Here is a 17,768-nt window from a genome sequence, read left to right on the forward strand (position 1 = left end):
ACACAAACACACACAAAAAGGCGATGAGGAACGGAAAAAGAAAAAAAGCAGAGGTGGACGGAACCGAGGTTTCGCTGATGCTGAATCACTCTTCCCCCCCAGTTCACCACCTTGCAACCATTGTGCTGCAAGATGCTGGCTGTACCATTGTGGATCCTACCAGAGCAGAAGGGAGAGGGGAGGGGGGGAGGAAGGGGGTATAGGGAAATATGTTGCCATAGCGACCGAACAGGAGCACGTCTGACGTCAAAGCAGAGAGAGAGAGAGAGGGAGAGATCACATGGAGGCTGTGTCTCTGGATGGGAGGGGGCCGTGTGGGAGCATCTCTCTCTGATCCCGTGCTGTACCGTCCCGCCGGTGCGCGATCATGAGGCTCAATGAGAATATGCAGCCGGGTGTTATTGGTTGGGATTGTTTTCACTAAGCTGCCCACATCTCAGAGCTCTCATCGACCGACTACAGTTAGTGCTTTACAGGAGACAAACAGACACAGAAAACGAGAAAGTACATGGATGATCATTGGTCTTAACTGTGGATTTAATGGTGGAGGGGGGGGGGGGAAAGAAAGGCACTTTTTTNNGGGGGGGGGGGGGGGGGAAGCAAGGCACATTTTTATGTAACGTTTAATTATAAGTAAACTTACAACATACAACAACAAGTAACATATACAAAGGAATATAACACTACTAAAATGTATTCTGAATATTTGGACCTTATGTATTTTAATAATGTATAGCTTTTGGATGTCATTTATTCTGTTTCTTATTGCGTAGTATTTATTTTTAAATACATCTTTAAACCTACCTCAGCTCATCTTCCACTCCACTATAAATAGGTGACATAGAACTTTACACTGACATTGGACAAACTGTACCTACTTTAAGGGTGTATAAGCGTATAAATATAGTATAGGTACAACTAACCTAATATATATAGTTGTATTTTAATATTATTTTAATATATTATACTCTAATTTAAATATCTGTATTTATGTGCTATGTATGTGTAGCATGAAGGGGCTACAACCTGTACAAATGTATTCATTAAATAAATATTCATTCTACAACCCTGTGTTGTAAAATGACATTAAATGAAGCTTGATACGTCGATACATATTGCTATGATTCCTCTTAAATATTTTACATTTTTAAGTAATGCCTAAAGTGTCCAGAAAATAATTAATCACAGTGTTTTGGCATCATTTATCCTATCTGTCATTGTGTCTGGATTAACAACAGTACACACATGCCAAAGGCACTTAAAGCCTCGGGTCACATCTGTACAGTCCAATAAGGCCTTAATAAGGCCACCTGGTAGCCTATGCTGAATGCAAAATATCATTTCGAAATAGATTCAAAAGCTGCAATCCCAGTTTTAAAGCTGCATTAACAGATTGTTTGTGCCCACTTGAAGAAAGGGAACCTGTCAAATGTAAGGCAAACATATACTCTGTATTAGCTTTGTTTTGCTCTCCACTGACTTCAGGGAAATAAATATCGGGGTGTTTGCCTTTCTTCGCCAGCTAGTTGTTAACTTTGTTTGTCTGCGGTTTGGTGTTGAGCAGGTTGGCTATATTTAGTCTAGATTTTTTGTTGTTGTTTTTTTTACATTTATTCAAAACTGAACATTGCTCTCCCACTTTCACAAGATTATTTACTGCTGTTATAAAGGCATCAGTCACACTTGCAACGTGACAAACTTGAATAACCTTTCTCAGCATCAGTATATGAGGAGCTGTAACTCCATCAGGTATACAATATGATTAAACAAATTGCAGATACGAGCCTGAAGAAGGCTCTAAAGGAGATGGAATTTAATTTTTTAAGGTGGCTGCTGACAATGAGATACGCCCTGACCTTAGTTTCATTAGAAGATTATTAAAACTTATGACACTGTTGACCTCTACAGCAGTGACAGGTAATGGATGCTATTTTGGATTTGAAGCTTAATTCTGCTCCTCAGGCAGCTGCAGTCTCAGTCTGTGTGTCTCACCACCTCTAACAGCTCTCTAACAGGGTTTGCTATGTGATATACTGCAATAATGCACTCAGACACAACCCCTGACTAAGCATAAAAGGTGTTCAGACAGCACAGGACCACCTGCCAGGCACTCTGTGCCATAGGGGTTAAAAACAAAGATCCATGTTCCTCAAGTTAGCACCAGAACAATTATCACTCAGACTTGGCCCAAGATCATAAGCAAAGCAAGCAAGGGAAACTTTATTTACATAGCACATTTTATTATTCCAAGAGGAGGCCCGATGCATTGCACAGAGCGTGAGCTATCACGGGATTTGCAGCCACACAGAAAAGGTGGATAGTAGATAACAAATGAGACACAAGTGAACACAATTCATACAGAAAGAATAAAGAAAAACAATTAATAAAATAAAGGCCAGCAACCAGTAAAAATAAATAACAAATTCAAATTAAAACTATTAAAAGTAAGACAAAATAATTATTAAGATCAACAGTTGACCAGTAAAAATAAGACATGTCAGTGAAAACCAGTAAAATAATCATGACATAAAATAAAATAAAATAAAAATAGAATAGTAGTTCAGACCAGCAAACAATAAAGGGGCAGCTACGGAGGAATGTTTTCAGTTTTAGTTTCAGGAAATCGTGTTGGGAAACTCCAAGCTTGGAGTGGAAATTTTTATATGTTAGACTGATTTGGATGCTTAAGGTGGGGTACATGCCTGAGAATGACCAGAGCTACAAACATTAGCCTTCTCATAAGAGCAGATTCATTTCTGATGGCTCTCTGACAATGTATCGACATAGCGAGTATTTATTTTAACCCTACGAAAAAGCAGTAAAAAGGAACTCCAGGAAAGTATTTAATGCTCTCCAGCTGGACCCAAAGGCTAAACTAACCAGTCAGCAAACCACATGCCTTCAATCCACCAGGTGCCCCACATTTCCAAGACTGTCAGAACAGGCATAGCCACTCTTTCAAGGCTTCAGTGCAAATCGCCCTTGGGGCTCAGACCAGCACTGATGAGGAGGTATTAAGGACAGTACTGACAGAAATAGAAGGAGGAAGAAATCCCAAATTCAGAACCCCTCTGTTACACTTGAGAGAAATACTTACCCAGAGCTCGTTACCCCTAAGAGTGTCCTGATGGGGCCCTTTTTGCCTCGGGTACAGAGGTTAAAAGCTGTGAGTAAAACTAGACACAGCACTAACAGATCAGTCAGGCAGCAGTTATCCGACACTAACAAGTTTCCCGGTAGAAATGGGTGATAAATTGATTAAAGCTGGTGAACGTCAAGACAGCTCACATACCAAAGAAAAAGTCCTACAACTACCCAGTGACTCAACTCATTGTTCTCTCCCTTTCCTTGGAAATGTCATGACCTGGAAATGAGGAGGAGGTTTAAAAATAAAAGTCTTGTCATTCAGTTCCAGTCTCTTTATTGAGGCAAGAACATCCACTGCAATCAATCACCCTGCACTAACAGTGCCAGTCCCACGCTTATCACTATCTGCACTGCACAATCTCGAATAACTCGTGCTTAAAGCCATCCATGGAGCTGTTTCTCGTCTCTAGTGATATCTATTCCACATCAGACAGGATAACCGAATGCCTCATAAGCGTTTCTGTTCATTAGCTGAGACTAGTTGTGAGTATTTGAATGGGGTTTAATAAATAATTTACTCACAGATGCATCAGATGATGTTAAGAAACAAAAATGATTGTTTCAGGCCATCTCATGTTAGGCTTTGTGGCTAGATTTTACTTGCTAATGGTAAAGCAACAATCTAATTTAGCAATTAGCTTCAATGAAGGCTAAAGTCCTTATATTACCAAAAGGAAAAGTGCAGTGATATAATTAAAATTGTCCTTGTTTCTGGTTATTAACCATTGTGTAACAGCATGGACCTCGATGAAACATTAAAGTTTGTGATTAGATGAAAGTCAAAAGTCACACTTGTATCATTTGTCCATCAGATGTACAATTTACAATGAATAATGGGCTCCAGTCTGTATCTCAGGGCCCACAGTGGGATAATCCACATTCTTTATTATATAGTAAGAGACAGACTCATTCATTGCTTCTTAAGAAATCTTTTTTTTTTTTTAATTTATTTAAGTACTGCACTTAAGTACCAATCTGAGATGCTTGTACTTTCCTTGAGTATATCTATTCAATGCAACTTTCTACTTCTACTCCATCTCAGAGGACAAATATTGTACTTTTTACTCCACCACATTCGTCTGATAGCATTAGTTACTTTTCAGGTTACATTTTTTCCTACCCTTCCTGTCCAGTAAAAACAATGTATCTCCAAATTTAGTGATTTTTATTAGAATTTTTCAGATAAAGTGAAGGATTACATGTCCCTTTATGGCTTTAGAAACACATTAATGCAGTACTATTAATCCCAAAACATCATAGAATATATAAAAGTAAAACACTGGGACCATTTTTCTGCAGAATTAGTACTTTTATGTCATACTTTTACTTAAGTAAGGCTTCAAACGCAGCACTTTTACTTCTCCCACCACTATCAGAAAATGAATATCGCCTGTCTCCATCTAAAGAGGAATTTAGTGTTAATCAAGTAATCCAGTCTTATCCCTCCAGCCCAGGGTTGGTGATAATAATCATGCCTTTTATGGTTGACAGCCAGGCAGAGATAACCCCTCACCTCAGCCTACATTTACATAAAGCAGCATGTAATGATGAATAACACCCAGTAGATGGCACAAGACAGAGCATAAATGGGGCAGCTTTGATGTACACACCATAGGAAGGAAGTAGTCAGCAGTGAATTGCTTCCTTACTGCTTCAGATGACTTTGATGTTGTGGGAAATAGTGAAATATAAGCTAAGCTTGTTGTTTATTGAGTTTACATAATGTCAGCTCCTTCACACGGAGGTATAGCCTATACAAACTAAGCAATTCTGAATATAAGTAGGGATTTTCAGCTTTTTGGCTCAAATTAAATTACATAAGCTAATATTGTACATGATTTCAGAGTGAAACCTCTAAGAGTAACTCATTCACCCCCTCATATGTGCCTCGGTTGCCTCTTTCACTATTTTTTGTATTCGAGAACATTTTCTTGTAACCATTTTTATTTTACACGAGCACTATTTCTAAAGTTTGTGAGCTATACACATGAAAACAACAACAACTAATTCTTCCTCCAGGACCCAAACACACTACATTTCACTCCCAGTTGTTTGTGTTACTATAGAAACGGTAAATGACAGCCCCCACCACCACCCCCAAGCAGAGAGAGCCAATGGACAGCCGCAGTTAAGGTGTCTGGTTACTCCCAGTCAGTCCACGGAGAGCTGAAGCTAAAGGAGGGGTTAACTCAGCCTCCTCGGCACTAATGGTGACTTGGCTGCGCTTGAAGGGAGCTCAATGCTGAGTAGTGAGACATCAAACACGACTTCTGAGCAATTTCCGAAGACGAGATTTGTTCTAGCTTCCTGCTCGGAAGACATTATCCCTGCAGTGTGTAGTGGATATTATTTTTTTCTTGTAATTTTTTTTTTTTTTTTTTTATAAAAGCTGAATGCGTTTGTGTGCGTGTGAAACCTGTTGCCTGCCCTGCCTCGCCGCATAGTCAAACCAACTTATCCAAGATGTTGCTTTGTGGATGGGATGGCGTCTGGTCCCGTTTGTGTGCGCACTCATAGCCGCGTCGGAGTACGAACTTTTCCCTTTCGAGTGATTGTGTAGCTCCTTCTCGCCGGGTGAGTTGTCTGGTTGTTGTTTGTTTTTTTTTCAGCACTTAACAATGCGAAAGAAAAGTGTATCGTGTAGGCTAACTGCAAAGAGCAAAACTGAGGATTTGAGGCTGAAACGCCGATTCTTCTTTTATCTAAAAACACCCGTAGACACGGTTGTTAGCTGATGTTAGTAGCTACTTTTATGCTACAAGTGTGTTTGTTGATGTTTAGTTTGCCTCGACCTGATGGTGTGGCTGTATGTTGTATTAACTTGACAACAATACTGCTCGTGCTGACATCTTTGACCACACCATTAACTGTATTTTAAGTTATGGAGGGAGGAGGCACCAATATAACAAAAAAAAAACATAGGAAAGTTCATCCACCAGCACTATTTGTGTGAGAAAACATGAAATTCATTTCTTTCTCTTGTGTCTGACTGGAGGTTTTTATGGGGGTTGTGAAAAAAAAAAAGGCACTTTGCACACCCTCCCCCTTCATTACCATAGAGAAGTAGTGAAGTTAACACAAAAGCCAAAGGTCATAAGGATTTTGAATATATTATTTAAGGACTAAAGAGAGGGAGTTTGTGTGATTTGAGCAAGATTAACATCCCCATCTAAAGTGGGTATGATGGGAGATGGTGTGAGCATCATCATAGGAAAAAATGGGGGAAAAATAGGCAGTGGGTTGGGTTTGTGTGTGTGTGTGTTGGGAAGAGGGGAGGGGGGGGTTCAGAGTGAGGTTTTGCAAAACCATGCTCTCCATGTCACGGTACTCATAGCAACCCTGTGATTAACAGAAATGGAGCGGATGAGGTCGAGACCACAATGAGAAGTGAGGGCCCGTTGGTCCGGAGCTGGGCTGATAATCACGGAATAGGCTCTCTTTCTGGCTGGTCCTGACCCTGGCTGAGCTGGAAATAAAAATAAAAAAAACCCAAAACAACACGCCAACATCCAGTTTGGCTTATTGGTTAGAGAAACCAGTGCTTAACGGGAAGGTACTGGGCTCAGTGTTGTGTCCATCAACGACTCTGTGTTAAACTCCTGCTGGATAATCTCGGTGAGGAATGTTGGCTAATTGGCTAAATTGTAAGTGGGTTATGATTAATGAAAACCAAACGCTGGGTTTTCCCTTTTTCTTTTATTTAGGTGAGTCACCGCTTAAGACTTAAGACACTTAAAGAAAACACAGCTGTGAGTCTGTGAATGCAACCACTATCTCTCCCTCCTCCGCTATCTCCTGTTTTTGCAATAAGGAGCAATACATCCTGTACGGTATATTCACAAGCATCGAAGGAGGAGGAGGGTTCTATTATCTATACGTCTTCAGCTTAATAGCATACAGTCTGCTTTTGGTTTGCCATGAGCATTTTGAAAACATCAGCCCTTGCATCATCTGCCATGTTGGTTCAAACGATCCAGGCCTTCCTAGAGACGTGTGTGTGTGTGTGTGTGTGTTTTGAATTTGATTCGTGTGCATGCAGGCTCCGTAATACAGTATGGTTCTGGGAATAGAGGTTCACTCAGAGTTTGTTGTTGAATTTTCCTGGCATGACTGACTTCAGGAAGATTTTCACCTCAACGTTGGCGCAGAGTGCCTCTTCTCACCGGCTTCTGTTCCAAATGTGTTTGCCAGCTGAGACCACAGTTCTGATGTTTGGAGGATATGAACAAATTCCTTTTCATATCTTATGTTACGAGTTATGCTTTTGGAAATAGAAGTGGAATCTGTTGTTTTTATGGACGATGGCTTTCGAAAGTGCAGCTACTCCCGTTTTCAGAGGATTTGGGATAAAAGAAACGCTTGAGAGAGAGAGTGACGTACGTTATTTTCTGATCTTTTTGTTCCTGGCAAATGCTGAGGGATGAGCACTGACAGAAAGCAGCACAAACTGAACTTATCTGTACCTTTTTTGGTATGAGCTACTCGACCGAGGTGCAATTTTTCAAGGGATTGTTTTCAAATCCATTTCGTGGGTTGTAGCTATGTCACTGACAGGAAGGTGGGAGGGAAGGAACAGCTTCACCTAAGTGCAGAGTAAAGAGCACTATCACGTTTCCAGGATTATTTTCTTAAAAATCCTTGTGACTGTGGCCAAGACGTTCAAACACCGAGCAGCAGCAGCAGCGGACTAAGCCTTGTTTAGGGTTTTCTTTCTTGCTATAGTGTGGGAATACCTGGGAACAAACATCCCCACTGTTTGAAAAAGAGAACGAGGCTCTGAAGTGGCGAAGGCTGTCTGCTCCCGCTGTTTTGGGCCGCTGCCTCCTAAGCCCCCCTCAATAATGAGCAGGACCGTAGTCCAATGCGAGAGGAGCTGGCCCGCACAGCAGCCTCAGCGCGGATAAAAAACATTCCACTGTAGGTCTCTGTTGAAATAACAAGGGCCGCGAAACAATCGGTCTTCACAGCACCCGCTCTCCCCATTCTCATGGGTAATGAGCAAGATGGGTAGTAACCCACTTTGCCTCAGACTTCACGCCTCCCATTGACTAGAATAGTTAACCTGCATTCCTGCATAAACATTTCGGCCTGTGACATGCTTACTCATTAACTCAACTCTCCAAACCGGGATTCATAGAGAGGATGTTGTTTCACATATTACTTTCAGAAATAAAACCCACTAATGAGGCGGCCGACCCAGTTAAGTGCTACGCTAAAGTTTAGCTCCTAATTCCAGACCCTGCCGTGGCGGTGCATTGCTTCTGTTCAAAGTGTTGACTCAACTTTTGTACTTTCTAGCCATGCTAGTACCACGGCTCTGGGGATGTTCAACTTTAAGCCAGTTGGTCTACCGCTATGCTCTGAACTGAATATAATTTAATACAGCCGTGTTCCTACTCGGTATATTACTGTGGCGGTCCCCTGGCTTTTTGCTGAAAAGAGCTTTAGAGATAAGCTCAAACCCAACTTCCTTTCTCACCTCCTCTCACCTGTTCAGTTACTGCAAGACAATAATTGTCAGTGTCAGCAAGTTACAGAAATTGTTATTCACAAGCTCCCCTAATTCCAGTGTTGGAGGAGGAGGTTTCAAATGCTGTCCAACCATTCATCAAGCACTTTTGTTGGAGTATACTGGCCATTGTTTGTGGGGTTAGTATCCAATCTCTGATATTAATTGTGAAATGTGAACAATAAATGTAAAAATGAATCAGAAACAGTTGAGGCCACAGGTGCATCACAGAACACAGCCAGATGTTGTCTGACATATCGGTTTAGGCAACTTTGCCAAATTCATACACTTGCCAATCTCTCTCTCTCTCCAGTTTTCTTACACTTTGCAATTTGGCTTTACTATGAGAAATGTTGGGGGGAAAATGTGTCTTTAAAATATTTGAAGGCCGTAGAAGGTCAGCGGAAGAAGAAAATGTCAGATCATGATGAGCTGTCATGTACTTTGGTACACTTCCCGGATTCAAGTGATGTGTGGTTCATCTTGCATAGAAATGTATGCCTCATTTCCTGTTTTTATGTGTTTTTATCTGCTTTGTTTTTGATTTACAAGATTCTGTGTGAAAGCTGTGATCTAGCAAGTCCAAATACACTCCCTGCTGCGTTTAATGTGGGATTGCTCAAAATGTGTGGGGAAAAAGTGGAAAAACACACCGCAAAAGTTCAAAACATCAGAAAATCTGTCTACAGCGAAAATACGGATTTTTTTCCAAGGGGAAACATTGTTCATACGTTTCACAAGTTAGTCGTCGGTATCGTATTTTGTAGCTAAGCATTGGGAAATTTCGAGGCTGCACACTAATCTTTGGCTCTTTGGGCAGGCATAAACATTTAAAGGATATTACAGTAGGCTTTTAGCATTGTCTATACAACCGTGTTACCATATGTAATTCTATAGTAAGAATAAAGGATTGAGCAGTGAAACCACAACAAAAGGTGAATTTGAGTAACTTTTTTAAAAATCTTTCAGCAGATTATAGAGTATAGTAGACAGATGCCCTTTAATCTCTATGTACAAGCTCTAAGGACTATCAATCTTGGTTTGAGTTGTCCTCTTCAGAGAGCACCGGTCTCTTGTTGTAACGTGGTTGAAGCATGGTAACCTTCTCCTCGAGGGCAGTGACATTTTAGACCCCATTGTGGCTGCGCCGTGAAGACTGTGTGCCTGTTTTGTGGTATTTGTACGGCTCTCTTTTTGCTTCTTTACCTCACACACTTCTGTATATCCTGGGCCTTGTCTAGCAAGTTGTCCTCTGTGGATCCTTTGCATTGCCTTGCACGTTTGCATATTTGCACTGAATTGTGACGCGTACATTTTTATGTATTAGAAAAATTGCATCACCCACAACTCACTAGGCCAATATATACTTTAGCATTTTTTACACTAACATACGTAATTATTATTCTGATTTTGCCCATATTCTCCAAAATTGCCCAAGTATTAACTTTTTATTGTCTTTTTTCACAGCCTCAAGAGTATGTCAACTTACCTTACATAAAACCATAATGTGTCCATAATCTTTTAATTGTTACATCTTAAAATCAGCTTGGCCTGCTGTAGAATAGATAATCCAGCACACTCACTTCGGTTAGAGATGTTTTTCGTACTCTCTGCTATTGGGAAGTTATGATTAGCTTGTCGTAACGCACCCGTTTTGGTTTTTACTAAAGCGTAATCCAAAACATGTTTCACACCATTTTTACACTTTGAAATCATCAAGTCAAGTATAAAAAGAAATATTACAGCCCCGCTTCACTCTGTGTTCTTTTCTGCACTAGTATTTGTACTCTTTCTTTTCGATCACCACCTCCCCAAAAAAAGCACTTCTATAGTAGCTGCGTACCTGCGAATACTGTGTATGTATGCACCGCAGACGCTAATAGTTTCTGCTCCGGTACACGGTGAAAACTGGGACTTCTTGTTCCTTGCTCACATTTGCATTATGTCATGTCATGGATTGGGGAGATTCGATCTCATTGTCACTGCAGCACAGGAGCTTTAGAGTCAAACTGAACACGGGTCATTCTGCTCATTCAGGGTCCCGTACAGCGGACTTTCAGTTGGTTTTAATTTGGACTGCTTGTTTGGTTTGGTGACAGTTACAGCTGTGAAGAAGTGACTTCACATTAAAACACATGGAAATCAAATCCAATCCTGTAAGACAGCCAGCATATGGGCCACATGAGTGAATTCAAAGTTCTGCCCTTAGTTATAGTGTCTTGTGTTATACAGTGTGTGCAATGTAAATCCATGTTAAGGACTGTAGATGTTCTGTTGTGCGATATTGGTTCCTATGTATATTCCACACCAAAAGCTGAATTTGCTGTATCACAGCTGTCCCCAAGATAATGTAAACTATCTACCTAGTTTGACCCAGTTAAAGCTTTATGGCATGTAATCAGGAAACAGAAGTGTGCGATGTTAGTTTATTGTAGATCAGCAAAGCAGCTCCACAAGACCACAGAAAACCAAAAAAAATAAAATAAAGGTATTGCGATTAGTGTCTCTCTTTCAGTTGGAAGCTGCTATCTTAATTCTCAGAAGTCAGTAAGGGCTTCAAGTAATAAACGGCTACTTTGTTGAATGTAACTCAAGTGAAGCTGTGTGTGTGTGTGTGTGTGTGTGTGTTGTGTGTGTGTGGTTGTGTGTGTGTGTGGTGTGTTTTGTGTGTGTGTGTTGTGTGTGTGTGTGTGGTGGTGTGTGTGGCACATCATGTGCTTGTGCTACCTCCTCAATTGCAGAGGAGGATAAGATGGCTTACACTTGGAAGACGTGGGAGTTTGCCCAAGGGCATAAGAGAAAAAATGTTGATCAGAACCGGTATTAAATGCATCTATGCTCAGTGATATGACAATATAAGCTTATTAGCTTTCAACTTAGACTGTCAGGCCAGTCGGGACAAGTAGTGTGTGGATTCTTACAGGATTTGACTTGTGTTAGGGTTATAATTCACAGATAAAAAAAAAAACTGACTAATCAAGATTAAAGCTTACTTCTGTATTTCTGTGTGTTTTTAAATCAGTTGTCCTCTTTCTCTGCTTGTACAGGGAAGATGCATGTGTCTCTGGCAGAAGCCTTGGAGGTCCGAGGAGGTCCACTCCAGGAGGAGGAGGTCTGGGCAGTGCTCAGCCAGAGTGCCGAGAGCCTTCAAGAACTCTTTCACAAAGGTATAAACGTGTAGAATCACGTGTGCAAAGATGTTTTCAGAAATGATTGGAGACACACACAAAACGCAGTTCACATTTCTTTGTCTTGCATGCCTTCGTATGTCCTCCCTGTCCTATTTTTACACAGCCTTCTCTCTAAATCTGTCAGCACCATTTTTTTTAAATGAAGGGGCTGACTGAAATTCTTCTGGTGTCCAGATCCCATAAATTACAGGTGCCATTTTGTGTTGAGAAATTGATGGGATCTCTGTCTGACATGTTCTGAGAATGGATTTATTACCCAAATCTATCACACAGAAATCAAAAAAAGGCAACCTAAAACAAAACAAACAAGATGTGACTGACTGATTTTGTCCTTTAAATTATAAATGAAGTCACACTCAGGATCTAAAACTTGTAAAAATGATGGTAACTGTAAGTAAAATCCCACCATTGAGTCAGTGCTCTCATTTCATTGTCAGCATGCTTCAGGTGCAGGTTGTTTCATGTGTTTTAATAATTTCTTTGAATCATGTGTGCCTGTAAGTGTCTGTGATTGTCCTTGAAGCCAAACTGAGATAAGGCTGACAAATTCCCCGGTGTCTTTGTAACTTAAGTAAATTTGATCATCGGGTGACTAACGGCGGTTTAACTCTGGCGACACTGGACAGGATATGAGTCAGCAGGCATCGCAGTGCCCCCTGTGTTGTTTAAAAGATTTGGGTGGTGCCTCGTCTCATACGAAACCCCAGTGCACCTGTTTATGTTGGCCCTAATTGTGTCATCTAAACTGTTCACCGTCGGTCGTGTGATTTTCCATGAAGCAGTCACCGAGATTTAGTCTCTCTTGTGCGTTTCTGCATAAACCAGCTTGACCTCAACTTCCAGTTTTGCTGACTGGTTCCAATGGAGAGCATTCTGGCATACTTTAGGAATTCCCTCTCATCAGTGTAGCCTGAAAATATGCTTTTTATGCTGAGGTCACATTCACAGCAAGAGAACTGTGCACAAATGCTCTTGCGTTTTAGCCATCAAGGCTTCTGAGATAAAGTTCTGAATATTTTCAGGACAGAATGCAAGGCTGGATACTTGTACTGGTATTGTGCTGCAGTGATTGTGATTGTTAACACATCCTTCTTTTTCTTTCAGTGTGTAGTCGTGTAGTTATATTGAGTAAATTGTGGCCTCTCATGTGTACCGTTTTAGACTGCTGAGTGGAGCTAAAATTTGAAGAGCAGATGTTGGAACCAGCTATTATAGAGTCACTGAGCTATGTAAAGAAGTATGTTAACCGCAAGAGTGGATTAATAACGGTGACCATTTCAATTTGTTAGACAATTTGTTGTGTTAAAAAAACATGAAAACAATAAAAGTCAATGTATTTGTTTTGCTGAAGCAGATTAAATGTATCAGTTAATTTCATACTTTAGATGTCAATTGTTTCTATATGTCAGGAATGTTTACTATTGTATGGAGGGGAGCGTAACTTTGCTATTTACTTAACAAACCTTTACATGACTTTCAGACACGTTTCAGACATTGTGAATAGACTCACATTGTCAAACACTAAACCACCAGCACAGTTTTGTCCCCGTGTGTGCAAACAGAAGCGGTTAGTTACTATGTTTGTGTAAGAATGATTTGTTTAAACAAGCAACGTGTGAATATTTCTGATGTGTTAGAGGAATTCCACCTCGTGGTTTTGTCTATAAAATATTTAGGATCAAACAGAAACCCGCTTTTCCAAAATTGAGCCTCTCTCCACCTGCTCCTGTGCTTGATAATCGGCCGAAGCTCTACAGGCTTGCAGGCTGTCACTCGAATGGCATGTTTGCTGTGGAATTGAATGCCTGGTACACTGTCCAGTTTGTAAGCATCTTCCTTTTAGGGGAGGGCCTCTTAGTAAAGCAGTTCAGAGTTATTCCCTGCCTCTAGCTCAGGTTTGTCAGCCTGATAGACAACATAAAGGATAAAGAAATTACAGTTGTGCAACATGTCCTTTTGAAGTGAGTGAGTTGCTTTCTACTAAGGTGAGCAGTCAGTTTCCATGTGGTGTGGTTTCTGCTTATATCAGCAGTTTAGTACAAATGTAAATCACTTTGTTATCTATCAATAAACTCATTTTGTCAGGCTGAGTCATGCACCTCCCCTGAGTTCTATTCTTGCTTCTCCAGAGCAAAAGTTTTATGTGGGACACACCTAGTAACACTGTCTACTTTTGAGTAAGATCTCCAAATGGTCACATGAGTTTTAAACAGGAAACTTATATTTACTTAGTAAATTCCAGCTTTTGAAAGCAGATATTTGGTGCCTCAAAATCCCGTTCTTCTGTTCTTCTCTGGTCCTCTCAGAGTATCAGTCAGAGAAAAGAATTTTGCAGCGCTGCTCAAACATTCCTTTGTATATTTTTAAAACGTTCTCTGACCATAGCGCTGGCTGTGGCTTTGTAGGAAAAGAGAATTACGCTGTGTAGCCATTCCTTTCTGCTTCTATGCCTCAACAGTTATTTTCTTGCAGGCTAAGAAAGCAACATGTGTTTTTGTTTACTTCAATCATCTTGAGTTTCCATAAACGCCTAAGCCTTAGCGAGAAACATCCAATGTGGTTGGATATGTCTACAGTTGCTGCATTCGGGCTGTAAATGCTTAGACGAAATGTGCTGCTAATATCGAGCTCGAAAACACAATACTTCATGTTAACACCGTATGTGTATGTGTCACAGTGGTCAGGTATTTAAAAAACTATGTTGTTGTATTTGTTTTTGGGCCTGATGGTATCTCCAGTCGTTGAAATGTCTGTTTTCCTCTCCAGACCCTGCAGCCATGGGCTTCATCATCTCCCCCTGGTCCCTCCTGCTCATGCCCTCTGGCAACATCTCATTCACAGATGAGTATGTCACCCAGCAGGACTTACGAGCCTTCACAGCTCCAGAGGTCCTGGACGGGGTGGCCTTGTCTTCCGTCTCTGATATAGAGAAGGTATAAACCTTTTCGAGAACTGAAGTTGTGAGCAATTTTCTCCTGCAAAGCAAAACCTCTTTTTACGTATGCACAGAACCACACCCCCTGCATTTGACTCTGGTAGCCGAGCTAAAACCTTGCATGACTGGATTCCCGTCTCTGGCACGGCCCCACAGACCTCAACACAGTTTTGTGCTGAGTCAGTTTTCCAGCCTGGGTCCCGCTTCCCCAGCTGAGTTATTTCAGCGTAGAAATATAATCTGTTTCTCTCATTATCAGAGGCTGTGGGTAAATATACGTCAGCTGCGAGTACCACGATTTTCCTTTCACTTTTTCAACATTTGGGGTGGTGGTGTTGCTTTTTAATGGGTGGCTTTTAAATTTCCACATCTTCTGAGAGTGTGAGTGTGTCTTTAAGCTTGTACCCGAGCTCTGTTCCTGAAAGACCTTGAAGGCTATGTTGCATTCTTTGGCAATCCCTGAATTATTCTTTCCTCTACCAAGCCCAACATTCAGGGGAAGTGATTTCTCTCCCAAGCAATGAGAACAGAGTAATAAGGAGAGGGAAATGGAAAAAGATTTTTGGATTTAGGCTGAAAGCCCTCGTCTTTTTCCCTTTCCAAATAAGAGTGAATTCAACTTTTATTACACTCTAGCAGTTATTAGGCTTTAGTCTGTCTCTCTTTCTTTCACACAGCGTAGTTTGACTTACTTTAATAAGGTTCAATAACTAATTTATCTGAATTAAACAAAACCTTTATATTCCTATTTCTTTACTCTTGTCTTGTTTGTTTTTGTAAAATGTTTGCATCTACTACTGTACTAAGACTGAAAGTTTATTGCTGCTTATAAAGCTTAAGCTGTATTTTTATTTATTTCTTTTTTTCAGATGCACATGTACTCTCTGGGGATGACCTTGTTCTGGGGAGCGGACTATGAGATCCCCCAGAGTCAGGTAAATCATTACTAAGGATACTTCCTTTCTAATGGGAAGGGGTTATAATATAATACCATATTTACACTTGGTAATAAAGGCTCATGTTTATCGCTTAAATGTGTTTATTATTTTTTTTTGTAAACTTAACAAATCAGTTTTGCTTTTATATTTCCAAAAACACTACATTGGGTATCTCAACCAGTGCCGAACCCAATGGACAGGCACTAGGAAACAAGATGCTAGCATGTCAGCATAAAGCTATTCTCAAAGGCTATTGTCTTCTGACAGAATACTGCTCGTGTGATTTGATTGATTGAGGAACCAGTGTGTGGCAAAATAAAACGTTTAATACTTGTTGATACTGTTCATTTAAAGAAGAGCCATGCAAATTTGTAGCCCAAATGCCACACTACATAAAACACGCATTGTGTTTTTCAGTGGAATCTGCCTTTTTTAAAATGAGATCTGTATCTGAATGTCTCATCTGGATAAGAAAAGGTGCAAGCTGTAAATGCACACCGGAATGTGTTTGAATCTGCCAAGACCTAGATGGTCAGGGTCAGAATGCATTCATATCTCAGCAAGTGTCAGCCAGGTGTAAAACACAATCTGCGTTCACATTTCTGAGAAAGTACCGCCCACATGTTAGAGACGCCATGACTCAAATTCACACTCAAGTTTGCCATCCACTTCGCTTCACTGATGGGATCCATCCAATCTCATCATGTCTTCTCCCTAATCCATGAAGGAGGTGCTGTAGTTGTGCTTGAGCCAAATGCGATACAAAAAGTCTTTGTTTCTGCTGCGTGCAAATACAACAGGTCATTTTTTTCTGAAACATGCAAATAAAGTGACATGAAGCAGACACACTTATATATAGATTCTTAATGATCCCACACCCACAGTGCCATCGCTGTACCTATTGCGTTATTTACATAATGTGCGCAAAAATGGCCTCAATGTGAAGAGAATACAGAAGCTCTAATTACATTGTTTGGCATTTAAATGCATTTATTCACTACACTAAAAAGTGAAAATGAAAAGTGAAACTCTATGGTTTATCTACATGGTGGTGATACTGATTGAAATCAGCGTCATACTGAAGTGACCCAAATGTGCACTGACACTGAAACTAAAGTTTTACTGTATTTTTGTTCTTGATGGACAAAGCAAAGTATTTAATGTAACTCTGAGGCTTAGCTCTGAGGCTTTGTAATCTAAAACATGTGGCAAATGTATATTAAAGTAGTTGATGAGTTAGTGCTGTGCTGGCAAGGCTTAGCCCTGCCCCGTTATTGGAACACAATGGAAATCGAAACGATAATACAGATATCCGATTCAGAGATATCAAAAGAACTTTACACTACATACTGCTTTTGTCACTGTTTGTGTGTTAACTATCTTCATTCTGTTTGCTGTGCAGCCCATGAAGTTGGGAGAACACCTAAACAGCCTGCTTCTCAACATGTGTGATGATGTTACGTTGAGTCGAATGTCGTTGCGCACGGTGCTGGACATCTGCAGCAAACACATTAGAAACTCCAGTTGTGACCCTCCCTTCTCCTATATCCGAAAACTGGTCCGGTTGGTACTGGGCAGCCTTTCCCAGGTATGCTGTTTTTTTGTTTTTAATGTAGGTCAGATGCAACATTCTCACCTATTTTTCTGTTTATATTTTGGCTACTTACCAGATAAAGAGTAAACATAGTAAAGTGTACATTAAAAGACTATTACCTGCTCCGTCAAAGCACAGTAGGTTTGTTGAATTACACAACAGATAATGGGGCTCATGCTGACACAACATGATGTCAGGACGCATGACTCAGAAGGAATGACCCTCAAACTTGTGGTTTTTTTCCCCTCCTTGTTCTGTCCTGGTTTTTTTCACCCGCCCACTCTTTGTTTGTTTTTTTCACTCTTACTCCATTCTCATGGACTTTTTCTCAGCTGGATGGTCTGCTGACCGACAGAGAGTCACTTCCGGAGCGGAGCAAGGAGATTCGGGAGAGACTGAGGGGCAAAGGTTTGCCTTCGGGTAAGATGATCTGCACTGACACACACACACACAC

At 40.7% G+C, this 17,768-nt stretch overlaps 1 protein-coding gene across 4 annotated transcripts in view; it reads left to right on the forward strand.

The window, feature by feature from the left end:
* The first annotated feature begins 5,352 nt into the window (after positions 1–5,352).
* Positions 5,353–17,768, forward strand: part of ptpn13 (protein tyrosine phosphatase non-receptor type 13) — a 45,980-nt gene continuing 33,564 nt past the window's right edge. For all 4 annotated transcript variants that reach the window (XM_035667831.1, XM_035667834.1, XM_035667832.1 and 1 more), the window contains exons 1-6: positions 5,353–5,721; positions 11,704–11,823; positions 14,614–14,780; positions 15,652–15,717; positions 17,123–17,308; positions 17,647–17,734. In XM_035667831.1, the coding sequence (XP_035523724.1) occupies positions 11,709–11,823; positions 14,614–14,780; positions 15,652–15,717; positions 17,123–17,308; positions 17,647–17,734 (622 nt within the window). In that variant the 5' untranslated portion in view covers positions 5,353–5,721; positions 11,704–11,708. The remainder of the gene's footprint in view (positions 5,722–11,703; positions 11,824–14,613; positions 14,781–15,651; positions 15,718–17,122; positions 17,309–17,646; positions 17,735–17,768) is intronic.

This window comes from Morone saxatilis, unplaced genomic scaffold, assembly GCF_004916995.1.
Source record: "Morone saxatilis isolate NCDOM2014 unplaced genomic scaffold, NCSU_SB_2.0 Contig21, whole genome shotgun sequence".
NCBI lineage: Eukaryota > Metazoa > Chordata > Actinopteri > Moronidae > Morone > Morone saxatilis.